The sequence below is a fragment of the Parus major genome, chromosome 6 (genome assembly GCF_001522545.3).
Source record: "Parus major isolate Abel chromosome 6, Parus_major1.1, whole genome shotgun sequence".
Classification (NCBI taxonomy): domain Eukaryota; kingdom Metazoa; phylum Chordata; class Aves; order Passeriformes; family Paridae; genus Parus; species Parus major.
Window position 1 is genome coordinate 4,233,089 of NC_031775.1, and position 15,489 is coordinate 4,248,577.

Genomic DNA, 15,489 nt, shown 5'->3' on the forward strand with positions numbered 1-15,489 from the left:
ATTCTGATACTTATCAATGACTTATAACTTAACTGCACGAGTGAATGAATATGCAACCATTGTTTCCATCAGACAGGCATGTTACGACATTTCTGTGAGAAAATAGATTAAGTAGATACATACTGTTCTGTTGTCTTGATCTATTTATGTTTGTGACCAGTTGGATATTTAGATGTTTTAGGTGCTGCAAAAACTACTGAATAGCTTATAAATTTAATACTTATCTGAAGGAACGTTTGAAACATTGTGTACCTACTACAGTGTAAAAAAAAATGCCTCAAATTTGTTGAATATTTCCTTCGGTGTGTTCCTTAGTTTTAAATTGCTGGAGTGAGCAAACTAGTAAAAGGCTTGGAAAAATGTCTTAAAATTAGCAGGTTAGTGGACAGAACACAAGATGGGATTGAGAGAGAATTTGCATTCTTTCTGCCCCAAAATCACATGGCAGGTTGGTGACCAGTTTCTTGGCCATATATTTTTTGTTCTCATTCTTCTTGTGTGTTCTTTTTACACCACATATTTTGGGAGAATCTTCCTTAAACTTTTTAGAAAGCCTCTCTTGCCTACCAGTTAGGCCCTCTCTGCTGGCATAAATGATTTTCAGCCAGAACATAGTGACTCAGGGTTTCATGGTTGCTTTAATATGACATATATTACCGTGATGCAACTTCCCTCTCCTTTGTGCCACCAGTACCACTGGTACAGCTGCATGGTAAGCTGAGTCAGAGAGATGATTAGGTTAGAAGTTCATCTTCTTGGATTGTCTGGCAAACTCTGGTTGAAAACATATGCTTCCAGTTGGAGTATGGATTGTGTCAAATTAGATGAACCATACAATTGCAACCTAATTATGTCTCTTTTCCATGGCTGGATTCATCAAGGGAGGTTCATGGCCTTAATAGCCATGGTATTATAATAGGTGTAAAGGATTTCAGCCTATGTTAAATTGGTAACTCGCTAAATATGGTAAGAGGAATACACTTTGAAATTTGGAGGTAATTTGCAAGGGCCTGTGTTACAGATGCAGCTATTTCAGATTTCAGTGTTGTTAAAACTCTTTTCGTTAATGTGAAAAGCAGCTGTGTTGTATGCATCACACTGGATACCCAGACAGAAGGCCTGTATGTGCAGAGAAATGTATCTAACCAAAACCAGTCTGAAAGACCTTAGCTCTGTTTGTGTGCAACATAAGAGAAGTAAAACATTGGCAGTACTATTTTGCAGATAAGGAGTTGTATGCCTGGATGAAGTGTGTGAAGGGGCAGCCTCATGATCACAAGCACCTGATGCCAACGCAGATTATTCCAGGCTCTGGTAAGACCTTATGCGAACAAACAGAAGCTTTTATTTCCCAGGCCTTTCTGTGAAGAGCGGCCAGAGTTGTTTCTTGATACTTCTCATTTTTCATTTAAAAAACCTGGGAATTGGGTTAAATTGTTGCAAGAAAGCAAGTGGTTCTGGGCAGTTGCCAGCACTGAGCACGGATGGTAAGAGGACTGTTCTGACAGATTTGTTAAGGGGAGTTCTGGGGACAGGCAGTGAAGAAATTGAGGGCCTTTTTTGAGATAGATTTGTATTTTTTTCAGGACTGAATAAAACAATCAGAATGTACTTAATAAATCTGACATTAGCTGTTAGAAGAAAACCTTTAAATAGTACCATTGAGGCAGTGGATTTTTGGGGATTTGTTTTTCACTGTTGTCTGTCTCATACCCAAAAAAGAAAATAAATGTTTTGGTTTAGATGATTGTGCAAAATGCAGTGAATGAGCTTGTGATAATTGAAAAACTAAGCAGGAATCATAAACTTCCCTAGATTCAGAATTCTGCTTACAACCAAGTAAGTTCTCTGAAGCAGTACCATTATCTGTAGTGTGTAGGTATAGTGTAATGATTGTTAGCACAAAATTTCTGTCAGCATTGATACAGACCAGAAAAGAGAAAACTGAAATGTGCCTTTAAACATACAAAGTAAATTCCCAGGTTATTTTAAGCTGAAAATACAGAACCAGTCATTATTCTATGGGTTGTTGTAGGTAAGTTCAGGTACAAATTAAGGTTGGGTAGATTTCATAACAAATTCAAATTGTGACATTTCCCAGGTGTTCTAGACTGAAACTGGTTTTAATTTTAAATTGTGAAAGTGGACCACTCATCTGCAATTAGCACAATGAAGCCTGCCTACTTAACATCAATTTTGTTCTTCTGTGCATACCCATTATCAAACAGCCTTCATTTCTATGCTCATGTACTGATTTTTTTTGTCAAGACATAGCTCACTTCAGTCTGTAGCTGATGGTTTCATTGAATGAAGCAATGATATACCCATTTAACAATGAGAAGCAGATAATTAATGGCTTGCCTGATGTGTGCCATGCAATGGGAATGCCCACTAAAGCTTAAATTATGCAGAAGAGTAGTGTGCAATTACTTAATTTAATGTCTCTCTGCACAAGCTTAAAGATAAACTGGGCAGTCATTTTGGAGTAGTATTGAGTGGTAAATTCAGTATTTTTAATAGTTAAAAATGTTGCAGTGTATGTGTGTTGTAAAGAGGGTCACAGAATGATTGACAGCTACTGATGTTTTTCTTCTTAATTGTCTTTAGTTTTGACAGATCTTTTAGATGCTATGCACAATATTAGAGAAAAATTTGAAATTAAATCCCACTGTCAGTGTACTACCAAGCAGAGCATACAAGCTGGCAAGCTCCCTGCAGTGAATGGTGTGTCTCAGGTGAGTCTAAAACATGTCTATATATTGCATCTTGTTAAAGTGCTCTGATATTGGTGGATTTTTGTATTTAAATAGTACAAGTTGTGTTTTAGTTTGCTTATGTGGGGGTTAAATCCTAGCCATGTCTTTGAAATACCTTATAGTGAAGCTATGTAGTTAAAAATCAATTCGTTCTTTACAGGTTTTGCAGAATGTCCTTAACCACAGTAATAAAATTTCTCTGTGTATGCCTGAGTCTCAAGAGCAGAATACTCCTCAAAAGTCTGAGACAAATGGTAATGCAAGTCCAAGGAGTGATGTGAGCACAGAGAGCAAGTTAACACCGCCTGAATCTCAGTCCCCACTGCATTGGCTGGCTGATCTTGCAGAGCAAAAAGCCAGAGAAGAAAAAAAAGGTATATGTTTGAAATTGTCATATCATGTCTATGACTTTGGGGGCACTACAGGTATGTTGCAGATGACACCAAGCTGGGAGCATCTGTTGGAAGCTGTTTCGATCTGTTGAAAGATAGGAGGGCTGTGCAGGGACCTAGAACTGTTGGATGGATGGGCAATGTCCATAGGATAAAGTTTAACAAGTCCAAGTGCCGAGTCCTGCATTTTGGCCACAGTAGCTCCCTGCAGTGCTATAGGCTGGGGACGGTGTGGCTGGACAGTGCCCAGGCAGAAAGGAACTGGGGGCACTGGTGACAGCTGGCTGAACATGAGCCAGCACCGTGCCCTGGTGGCCAAAAAGCCAACAGCATCCTGGTCTGGATCAAGGATTGTTTGGCCAGCAGGAGCAGGGAGGTCATTCTTCCCCTCTATCTGGCACTGGTGAGGTTGTACCTTGAGTTCTGGGTCCAGTTCTGGGCCCCTCAGTTTAGGAAGGACATTGAGATGCTTGAGTGTGTCCAGAGGAGGGCAACAAGGCTGGTGAGGGGCTGGGAACACAAACCCTGTGAGGAATGGCTGAGGGAGCTGGGGTTGTTTAGCCTGGAGAAAAGGAGACTCAGAGGTGACCTTACCACTCTCCACAACTTCCTGAAAGGTGGCTGTAGTCAGGTGGGGGTCGGTCTCTTTCTCCAGGCAGCAACTGACAGAACGAGAGGACACAGTCTCAAGCTGCATCAAGGGAAATATAGGTTGGATGTTAGGAAAAAGGTTTTTATGGAAAGGGTCTATGAAGTACTGGAATTGTCCACCTGGGGAAGGTGGTGAAGTCACCATCCCTGGATGTGTTTAAAAAAAGATTGGATGTGGCAGTCAGTGACATGGTTTAGTTGAGGTTAGTCAGGGCATGGGTTGAACTTGTTCTTAAAGGTCTCTTCCAACCTAGTGATTCTGTGTGATTCTGTAATTGAATTAATAGTAAAAAACCCACCATTTGCTGTTCACAAAAAAGAAAAGACAATGTTCTTTTCTCTACTGATTCCAACCTTGGAACTACAGTGCCTTTCCCTGATGGCATCAGAATCCATCACCAGAAGATCCACTGGTGAAATGTGTGTGGAAGTATTTCCAGATACAGCATCTCTCACTTGAGACAGGTACTCAGTCAGCTGCATGTCTGAGATGCTGAGGAAGGTCTTTGCTTGGTCACACTGTTTCACTGTGTTCTGAAGGATGTAGTTCATCCTCTGGTGTGTTTCCAGGTGAATAAAGCACTAGTGCTACATAACCTTTTAACACCAGTAGGAAATGCAGGATATTGGTGCTGTTCCTGTGTGTAGATCATGATACAACAGTGTAAACTTGCAATGATTATTTCTGTTTTAGAGAACAAAGAATGTCCTTCTGGAAAACATTCAAAGGAAGGGAAGGACCAGGATAATTTGGAGTCCCCAAACTGTAAAAGTTCCCCTCCTGCATCCCAGAACAATGAGCAGGGCTCAACCTTACGAGATCTGTTAACTACAACAGCAGGCAAACTGCGTCTGGGTTCTACAGATGCTGGCATTGCCTTTGCTCCAGTTTACTCTACAGGAACAGCAGTAAGTATTTACAAGATGCACAGTTTTTCTCTTTAAGATTGAAAATCTCTATCAATCTGTTCTAGCATGTTACAGTTAGAGCAGTCTTACAGGTGTATTTCTTTAAATACTCATGCATAATTAAAACTTCATATGCACACATACATACTAATGTTTTATTTGGTTTTGTATATGGTGATAATAGATAAAACATCAGAAATGTTATTGTCTTTCAAAAGGAATTGCATTAAGTTGCTTTTATATTGTTTAAGCATATACTTGTTTTCTAACAGAGTGGCAAGAGTGGAAGGACTATGCCAAACATTCTTGATGACATAATTGCTTCAGTAGTAGAAAACAAGATTCCACCAAATAGAGCACCAAAGATAAATATAAAATCTGAAATAAAAGACGAGCCAAAGGATGATAAAAAACATATTCAGGATGACTGCAGTAAACAGTACAGTGATATCCAGTATTCGTGGATCTGTGATAAGCATGTTCTGTGGCTCAGAGATCATAAAAACAGCAACAACTGGAAGCTCTTCAAAGAATGCTGGAAACAAGGAAGGGTAGGTATTGAGCAGATTGTTTGGTAAAGTGACATTGGAATGAGCTCTGGGGAGTTGTGTATTGAAGGACAGAAATGCCTAACTCCATGTTTGAAACTGGGGGCAAAGAAAGGTTGTCAGGTATAGCCCACAGATGAACCTTCTGTAGTTAAACTTGAGTTAACCAGTAATGATAAATAAGACACTTCTGTTGTGGATTTTCAGATTCCAAAAAGAGGTGACACGTTTTGATATGACTGCTGAAGACTAAGGTCTTCCATGTGTGTTCCAGACACATTTGTATGCCAGTTCAGTTGAAGAATTTTTCCACCTGAGAAAGGATAAGTACTGATTTTAAAAAACTCTTTTATTTTATTCTTTACAGCCTGTTTTGGTATCCGGTATGCATAAGAAAATGAATTTCAGCCTGTGGAAAGCGGAGTCAATCAGTCTGGATTTTGGAAACCAGCAAGCTGATATCTTGAATTGCAAGGACAGTATAATTTCAAACACCAATGTCAAGGAGTTCTGGGATGGTTTTGAAGATGTTTCAAGTAGGTTTCTTAAAATGTATTATGGTATTGATTCTGAACATTATCAGTGTTAGAAACTGCAGTTAAAAATTATCATTATGGATCTTGAGGCTTTGAAGAAACTTTAAAAAGAAACCTCTAGGTAATCTGTTTCCAGAGAATGTGGTGGAAAGTTGCATTTTTTATCTCTGCAGAATTAAGGATGTGCTATTATACTAGCTAGGTTTGACTAAGAAGCCAGACAAATGTCCTTCTTCCTTAACTATCTGAGTTTGGTTAGTATCATTCTTGAATCTTGAAATCAACTATCTCCTGTTTATGCATGAAATTTTGATTCTTGGCAAGTTTAATGTTTATATTTTCATTTAATAAAGTAAAATGCCCACAGTATATTAGTTTTTAGTTATTTCTATGTTACTTACAGAACGTCAGAAAGTAAAAAATGGAGAAACAGCTCTACTAAAACTGAAAGACTGGCCTTCTGGTGAAGATTTCAAGGCCATGATGCCAGCAAGGTATTTTGAGTTTAATATTATACGTTCTTAAGTCAATATTTTTCTATTTTATCTCTCTACATAATGGCACAAATTCAATTATATTATTTTTTTCTTTTGACCTCTAGATACGAGGACTTATTAAAAAGTTTACCCTTGCCTGAATATTGTAGTCCAGAAGGAAAACTAAACTTGGCTTCTCATCTGCCAGGATTTTTTGTCCGTCCAGATTTGGGACCCAGACTATGCAGTGCATATGGTGAGTTTGCCCTGCAAGTGCAGCAGTTACCTCTTCCTTTAAACTTGTAGAATATCACACATTACAATGCTTGATAGAAAGCTGAGCTTTCTTAAAGGGTAATTCTTCACTGATTGTAGGGGAAATACTGACTGACTTACGTGTTTAACAGTACGTGCACCTGGGCCATGAGAGTCTCTTTGCTTCTCCATTTCTTTCCATCTTTTCTTACACTGTTACAGTCTTCTGAAGCATATAAATGGTTAACTGCTTCTACACAGCGATAAATATGTGACAAAACACTTAATGAGATATTATTGTGTTTATAATTTTGGTCATAAATTAATATCATCATATTTCTCATAATTTCTTTTGTGCGCTGTACACTCAAAAACCTGTTTAGAAAAGGTTGATTCCCTCAGACATTTTGTCTGCTCCTTCTTTTGCAAAGAATTCTGTTCAATTCTGTTTTACAAATTATCATAATAGGACAAGAAATAAGTAGTAATTTGTGACACAGTGGCTTTGGTTTTAAAAGTTCTCCAGATATCCTGTGAAAGGAGCATATTAACAATAGTGGCAATGGCATGGGTCTGAGAACTGTGTCATTAATGCCACTCTGAGGTAATACTGCTCTAAGGCTTAGTGTTCCAGAATGTCCTTTTTGACTTAAGAATATTCGTTTCCACTTCTTAAAACTAAAATTAATTTTCCTCTTTGGGCGTTATTTTGATTAAGAACGCTATTACAGCCAGACATAAAAGTGACAGATCTGATAACTTTGTGTATTTATCGTACTTGTATTCTGTCCTGAACAACCTGAAGTGCTGAAGAAGAATGAAACATACTGGTCAGGAAATGTGTCTGACTAGTCTGCTGAAACATTTTGTTCTGACTCAAATGCTGTGTAGGGACAAGTACCTGGGCTAAGGAAGAATCTCAAGGACTCTCTTAAAAAAGCAATGTTTCCTTGTTTAGCAGGTGAACCAAAAATGTGTTTTTAATTTGTCTATCTCAGTGATACCAAGTATGCTTCAGAAATTTCTTCTCTGTTGTTGCATGTTCTGATTTGAATATGCAATACAAACAAATCTTAATTTTATCTTGTCACATAGGTGTGGCTGCTACTAAAGACCATGACATAGGAACCACAAATCTCCATATTGAAGTTTCTGATGTTGTTAACATCCTTGTTTATGTTGGCATAGCCAGAGGAAATGGAGTACTTTCCAAATCAGGTAACGTGAAGCTCACTCACTGTAAGAGGTGTAGATGGACTGAATGTTCTACTCTTCTAACATTGACATTATTCTTTGGAAGGCAGTGAATAATACCCGTAAGAACTTGCTTACAGCTGGGAGGTTGTTTGTTTCAAGGGTTTGCACAAACATTAGTTCTATATAAAATACACTGCAGTGCATGAATTATGAAAAGATACTTCAGACTCTTTCCACTTTTTTTGCCATTATGTGTGTTTGATGCACCAATCCTGTGCTGAGACTGGCACAGCTAATGGAAATGCAGGGTGAAGGATTTTCTCTGGAAGCTGTGCTGGTTCTAACAGTTATGTGAGGATGATGTATTAGCCAAACCTTCTATTTATGCTGCTTCTTCTGGATGCATTGTGCTTACTCTATAGAATTTGGGCTGTAATGTAATTTTTCAGTACTGGAGAGGTTAGACTGGTGTATGTTAGTCATCTCTATGAAGGTTATTGCTTATGTGAAACAGTCTTTAAATCACTGAAATAGTTTTGTTTCTTTGCTCTTTTTCTTTTGTCCTCTTATTCCATAATCAGCAAATGTAGATTTTGGGTGTGACTAATAGAGCTGGAGTAAGGCTTGTTCTTCATTTGCTTTGTTTTCACTTGTGTATACACTGAATTAATAGCATCAAATTTGAGCATCCAGGGAGAGCTCTGGCTGCAACAACAGCATGTTAAGCACTGTTTGTGCTGACTGCAGGAAAACACCTTTTCATTTTTTCATTTTTTGATACCAGCCCTGTTTGTTCATTTCAGGTAGGAGATTGTGTTATGTTGAATTCAGGAAATGTGAAAAAGTTTAAAAATTAAACGTATTTTTAAGGTATCCATTGCATTCATGTTCTAGTAACAAGTTACTGAACGGAAGGATCACCTGGTGGCTTCTGTTGTATTCAGCAAACTTTAATCTGCTCAGTCTCACACAAGAAATCTGAAAAGAAGGTATTTAGTTTCACTTCTCACATTTAAAGAATATCTTTGTTGAACCTTAGGAGTTTTGAAGAAGTTGGAAGAAGAGGATTTGGATGACCTTTTAAGGAAGCGGTTGAAAGATTCAAGTGAATTACCTGGTGCTTTATGGCACATTTATGCTGGCAAAGATGCTGACAAGATCCGAGAGTTTCTGCAAAAGGTTAGATTTATTACACAATTTATAAATATAACCTAAGAAATTGACAAATCTAAGGGGGCTGGCAAAAAGCACAAGCTCCACCTCAATGTTAGAGAAAGGAGAAAGGCAAAATTATTTCTTTTATAGTACATAAAATAGACTTGATCTGCTGCATCACCAACAAATAAAATATGTAACATGTATATTCACTTTGTAAGAGTGACAGGTAGTCTGTAACTGAAGGCTCAGGAGGGCATGGAGATCTCCTCTTGCCTTGCTCTAATACAAAAAATAATTTGTGGGATGATGTTTTACTGTCACTGATCCATTATTGTACTATTGCTGCTGAACTTACTGTGAATTTTCCCATGCCACATCCCCTGACCTCACCACCCAGTGGCCACCAATCTTTCCCAGGACTCTGTCACATCAGTCAGTGCAAGGAATGTGGCTGGGCTCTTGGTGAAGGTGGAAGCAGTGGGATAACATCCCCAGGGTGGCAAACTTACCTGGCCATGTTGCAGAACATCCTTCAGTGGCATGTGATGAATAGGTTAGAGCCACATCAGAACCTTTCAGGTTATTACCTAGGATGAGTATCTGTCAATGCATTAAATGTAGGGATACCATCTTGGAAGCAGTTTTCTGTGCCTTGTCCTTAGCACATTTTTGTGTTCTGGAAGGTGGCCTTGGTAGATGACACAGAAATACCAAAGTATCACTGAAGTGATTGCTCAAGTGGATGTCTTTACTGTCTTCTTCTGTGAGGAGAGATCAGATGAGTTTTAACTGGCTGCAGCAAAGGGGTCCATAAACAAACTTGAGGCCAAAGGCTCTGCTGTGAGCAGGGAAAGCCTAAGAAATTTAGCAGTGAATATTACCTTGGACAATAAAGCAGTGTTTCTTTACCAGGGCAGCTGTCCTCCAGTGACTCAAACATTTGCTCTTTGGCAGCCTGAACTATGGGGGAAAATGAGAACTGGTAAATAAAACAAAGCTAATTCAAGGAGATTATGAATTGTACAGCAGGACTTTTTTGTTCATTCAAAAAGTAGATGCTCATAAATTAGATGGTGGCTTTTCAGTTAAAAAAAGAGGGTTATGACTGAAGTCACAGATGCAAAAGAATAGATGGACATAGGGAGTGTTCAGCATTTCCTCTCTCAGAGCACTTGTGAAACTATTGTGAATAGCTGTGAAACTATTTGAGCAGTAGGTTTAAAACAGAAGCATTTAGGATGCTGTGTAGAGAAGTTTGTCATATGCTACCACAGTTTGCTCTGCTATCCCAAATGAGTTGTGTAGCCTTGTATTTTAGGAGTTAGTGGTATTTGGGAAATACTGAATTGGAGATTGATGGGTAAGCATTGGGACTGCTTTGCTGCTGGCAAGATAAAATCTCAGTGTCTTGTTAGAAGGGTGATAATATTCAAGGAGAGTTTCAAGCTCTGCATCACATAATTACATTTATTTAATAAACAAAAGCAAAATAATTCTATGTTTTTAGTGGCATACTTGTTTCATGACTCATGACAGGTGCATTAGGTCTGTGTTCTTTATATGTAATTACTTTTTTCTTTTAGTGACTAGGATTGATTTAGTAGCAGTTGATTAAGAGTAGTATTTGTTCCCCTGTGGCTCACTTGATGAGAAATGCTTGTGCAATTCCATTTACCAGTCTCAGGAAGTATTTTTATGTGTTCATCAGTTTTTCTGAATACCTTCATAGGGTGGTAGGAAGGCAGCTTCTTATCCCAGCATGGTTGAAGTTGGAAGTCTCTCTGTCCAGTCCTGTGCTCAAGCAAGAGTCACCAGTAGTTTCCCAGGACTACAACCCTTGGCTTTATTGGTTGGTTTTTTTCCTGAGCTAAGGTAGCGATGTTGTGTGTCTGTGTCAAAATTGAAGAAGTTAGTAAGCCTGAGAATTGGCAGTATAGGAACTCCTGAGCTCAGATTTGATTTTCTGGATGAAAGAAGTCACACAGAGAGCATGTTGCTTATTAATTGATTATTGTGCCAAGTTATTTAAAGCTCTGCATTTTGGAGTGAGAGCACTGCAGATGTCTTCAGTTCAGTGAGACTTCCCAGATCCTTCAGGGTCTATCGCTAGCTGGAGTTCTTGTTTGGGTATTGGGAACTGAATGATGTTGATTGGCGAGGCGGGTATACATAAAATTAATCAGCAAAAGGTTTGATTCTTTTGGAAGTTATTTAGCATCTTTTCTGTACTTAACAGATAGCAAAGGAGCAAGGCCTAGAAGTTTTACCGGAGCATGATCCAATCCGTGATCAGAGTTGGTATGTGAACAAGAAACTTCGCCAAAGACTTTTTGAAGAATATGGAGTAAAAACCTGCACAGTTATTCAGTTCCTTGGTGATGCTATTATTCTACCAGCAGGAGCACTTCATCAGGTAATGTACCTTAGGTTAAAGCCATACAGGGTTAAATAGCACATTTGCTGTAAAATAACTTTTTTCCAAAGATATGGATACATCTGTTCTCAATTACATTTTATTTTTTTATTAGTATCTATTAGCATGTAGGAATGTAAAATAAGATAAATCTGCTGGTGTAGTGTGGAGGCTCTGGAGCCAAAGGCAGTGATGGTGTGGAAGGAGGCCTCTAAGGTGTAAAGTTAAAGCATAAAAGGAAGGTTTTCCCCCATATGAAAGTAGAATGAAAAAGCTTTTCCCATAATTCTTTGCTCCACCAGTTCACTGTACCCCAGTTACATGTACCCAGTCGGCCTGTGGGCTGTCCCTCCCCTTTTTTACCTTCTGTGTCCATTCCTTAGAAAGTTCTCCCTTACCTGTTTCCCCATTGGCCCCAGTTTGCTGCCATCCTCTGCCCCTGTTATCCCATTAGCTCTCCCTCTCCATGACCCCGCCTATGCACTTTACCCTGTTCCTATTGGACTCTGACCCTCAGAGCCACCCCCTCAAGCCCATATATATCCCTGGACCCTCCACCGTTCCCTGTCTTTGTTCCCGGACTCCTTCAGTGTGTGCCTGCAATAACCCTCCTGGAATTCCATACAATGACCCTTCCTAGCGCTCTGCCATTGCTCTGCTCTGCTATCCATGGCGTGCTTATGAGTGTGTGTATGGTGGGAGTGTGATTGTAGCCTTCCTCTCTGGATGTGCTTTTTGGGAAGGTATCATCACCTGACCATCTCCACCCAAGGCTACAGTGTAGCTGACTAACACATAGCAAATTGAATGCCTTAAGTATTAGTTCCTTTTTTGCTTTACAATTACAAATGAAAAAAACATTATTAACCATTGTTTTCCACTTTCCATTTCTGTAGCAAATCTCTAAACAGAGTCTAGTTATGACAGAGTCAGGTTAATATTTTTTTTATTCTAAGCCAGAAGTTAACCTAATCAAGGAGGGGCAGCAAGATCAGTTTGAGCAGGTAAAAACATATGGATGTCAGGTGTCACTGTTTTTGTCTTTAGCCATAGAAGAATTATAGTGGATGTTCTGGTGTTTCTGTAAGAGATATTTAGTTGTTTTCCCATGCCACGTTTAAGTTCCTTTTTAATACAGAAGGTATATCAATCACTAGGAGTCATCATTGTCTTTCCAGCAGCTTTCCTTACTATGAGAAGGAGTGATACCACCTTTGCAGGAGCTGAGCTGATCTAATCTATTCCCGAGCTGAGTGAGAAAAGTATCATCAGTGGGGCAGTTCTGGAGAAACAGGATGAATTTGTATAGTCAGCTTCAGTTGCCCCCTGGCACAAAGGGTTTGTTACTGCCTTTAAGCCTTTTTTTTCCTCAGAGTCTGTAAACTGGTGCACCTTGGTGAAAAGAGGAAGAAAGCTCAGTTGTTTAGGTGAGGTTCTTTGGGCCATTATAGATTTCTTTTTTTCCTGCTTCAGTAGGAAATGGCTGTCTTGCCAGCTGTCAAGCACCACGGCTAATGAGGTCGCTGACTGTCAAGGAATGAGGAGCAACCTCACCCTGCAGTTGTGTTGAAGATCAATCATTGATCTCCCTATGGGTTCAAGTGAGGAAGGCCAAGCCTTTCTGAAGAAGGTGCTGTTTAGTTTCCAGTCTGCAGATCAGCTTCCCAGCTGTGGCACAGGGGAAGCAATGGATCACCGTGTTGCTGTGGCCAGGACAGTGGGGTTTTCTCTGAAAAATTGACTGGGGTGCAGTGATAATAAGTTCTGTCCGTCCATGCTCTGTCTGTTGGTGAGGCAGTAGAAGCAACTGGTACCTTACCCGGACTAGGCTTTTCCTCATCCCACTGAGTTTCTGGGTGGGTTTTTATGTGGTGGTGCATAGCTCTGTATGGTCTATGTGCGTTTGTTTTCTGGTACAGGAAAGAAAAAAACCCAGACAGCCCCAAATAGACCTTGGTGACCCGAATCTAGGGAAGTGTAGGTTGCCTTCCCACATACAATGACTCGGGACTTGGTGTTGTTTCACAAATGTGGAGGAACATCTGACATTGCTGCTGTTCTTGGCTCTTGTTAGTCTAAAGAGGTTAGTACTCCTAGAGTCATGTATTGCATCCTCCAGCAGCCTTACTCTGATGTCATGAAACAAGAGAAATATATCCCAGATAGAAGAGTGGAAAGGGAAACCAGGGGAAATAACAAATCTACTCAGAAATCTGTTCTATATAACATGTGCCGTTATATAAAGACATACAGAATATAAAACATGGAAGTAGTAGGACTGTTCCAGGCTTCGCTGTATTTCATATGATTAAGGACCAAAAATAAGACCACTCTTATCTTTATCTCCTTGGCTTTAAACTGCAGATGGTGTTTGAAGTGGTAATGTTCTAGCTTCTGCCACTAAGGAGTTAATAACATGGTGTTTTTAAACCTTAGTGGGTGAAGCTGAGAACCTTTTCATCTTCAGTTAGGAGTTCCTGTGAATCTGCCACGTAGGAGGAAATAAAAGCAGCATGTTCTTTCATGTGTGTGCATAGTGCTCTCTCTGTACAGAGGCATAAATACTGACCTTAAGGATCACCACCACCTTTGTATCTCACTTCAGAGATACAAAGCACATTTAAAAACTGAAAAATAAGTCTGCACAAGAATACGTATCATGTTAAGTTTACACATTAAGTGTTTCAGATTTACATGCACATGTTGAACCTTTTAATTACTGAATCTGGGTGAGAGTTTATGCTAAATTAGGTGGGAAATTAACATTTTTATTTGCTCATGAGTAATGTTGTGGAGCAGAAGAAATCAGACTGAAGGCTGGAGCTAGGGAGCCTGGCTGCCTGTGGTTGCTGTGTAAGTGTAGTTCTGATACTTCCATTCTGGAGCCAGTTAGGATTGTTGGCACACTGCTGCTTTTGACATGTTCATCTAGAATTTACTGCCCTAATCTGGAGGAGGTTGTGTGTATTTCTTCTGTATATTGTTTTTCCATCTTCCCCAGTTTGGTGGTTTCATGTCTTGCTTTTGAAGTAACTTCTTAGCATTTCATGGCAGCATATAGCATTCCTTTTGCTTCCCAGCTTTCTCCCCCTCTCTGTGTACTTGCAGACAGCAGTCACATCCTTCTTGTGATGACTGCAGCAGGCAAAGTCATACTGTTCTGGGTGGGATGGGAGGGACAGGCTGTCCTGTGAGCTGTAAGGGGCAGGGCAGCCTTGTCAGTTCCTCTTGTAAAGGGAATTGTTCTCTCAGGAGGAGAATCCAGAAATAGGTACAGGTTTGGACCAGTCACCTCTGCAGATGCTTCCTTGAATGCTCTGTGAGGGGTATCTCCTTTCTTCTTGGCTGTACAGGTTGGGAGCTCAGCCATGTTCCTATCTTGCTAATGGTTGGACCTTGTTCCCTCTGTGGCACCTGTGACAGGGAGCCCCTGAGCTCTCCTTGGAACTTCCTCAGCTAAAAAAGGGTCTTGGTACTGTTCTTTTGAAAGATTTACTCTTTCTACTGCTCCACTGTGGGTTATGCTATATCACAGACATCTCTAGGGATGGCCTCCCTGGTTTTAACTTGGTTGCTCCAAATTGGTAAAATATTTTAACTAAAAATTAAAAGCTAGAAATACTGGAGCCAGTGATTGAAATGTGGTGCTCAGGCACCCTGTAAAACTTGTTCATAGTGGAACAAGTTATTATAATGTTGTTTTTTACAGGGGCATTATCTTGATTTAACAGCAGAATTATATATTGTAAAATAACATACTTGGAGGTAATGACATCTTGGCAGTGATCCAATAAGGATTGTAGGATAAAGGTCTGGGCTTTGCATATGCAGAGCTCTCTGAGAGCTCAGCCTTGCAGGAAGTGGCTGATCCTTCGGCCATCAGGATGGATGGGTGGCCCTTTGTTCCCTGCCCACTTACCTTTCCCTGTCCCAGCCCAAGTCTGAGGCTTTTCCAGCGCTGCAGCTGCCTCCTGGGCCCTTCTGGAAAAAGTCTGCTCTGTGTGGGCTCAGTGTGAAGCTGTTCTCAGTTCAGCTGGAAGTGGCACAGTCGTGGGAATGCTGCACGCCTCGCCCCACAAACCCCAGGGGAATTGTTGCTAAACGTTTTTATGCGTGTGTCACTGCATCAACTTGTGATATAAATATTATAAATAGAACTGCTTGGAGGCTGTCAGCAGGGCATTCCCATGCTAAGTAC

At 40.0% G+C, this 15,489-nt stretch overlaps 1 protein-coding gene across 7 annotated transcripts in view; it reads left to right on the forward strand.

Annotated features, from left to right (window-relative positions):
* Positions 1–15,489, forward strand: part of JMJD1C (jumonji domain containing 1C) — a 167,433-nt gene that overhangs the window by 148,963 nt on the left and 2,981 nt on the right. For 6 of the 7 annotated variants that reach the window (XM_019007200.2, XM_015632660.3, XM_015632663.3 and 3 more), the window contains 11 exons: positions 1,225–1,314; positions 2,608–2,735; positions 2,917–3,130; positions 4,494–4,708; positions 4,981–5,259; positions 5,624–5,792; positions 6,196–6,286; positions 6,394–6,524; positions 7,619–7,741; positions 8,760–8,899; positions 11,115–11,291. In XM_019007200.2, the coding sequence (XP_018862745.1) occupies positions 1,225–1,314; positions 2,608–2,735; positions 2,917–3,130; positions 4,494–4,708; positions 4,981–5,259; positions 5,624–5,792; positions 6,196–6,286; positions 6,394–6,524; positions 7,619–7,741; positions 8,760–8,899; positions 11,115–11,291 (1,757 nt within the window). Of the gene's footprint in view, positions 1–1,224; positions 1,315–2,607; positions 2,736–2,916; positions 3,131–4,491; positions 4,709–4,980; positions 5,260–5,623; positions 5,793–6,195; positions 6,287–6,393; positions 6,525–7,618; positions 7,742–8,759; positions 8,900–11,114; positions 11,292–15,489 lie in introns of those variants that run through there. The other variant, XR_001522499.3, reaches the window with a different exon arrangement.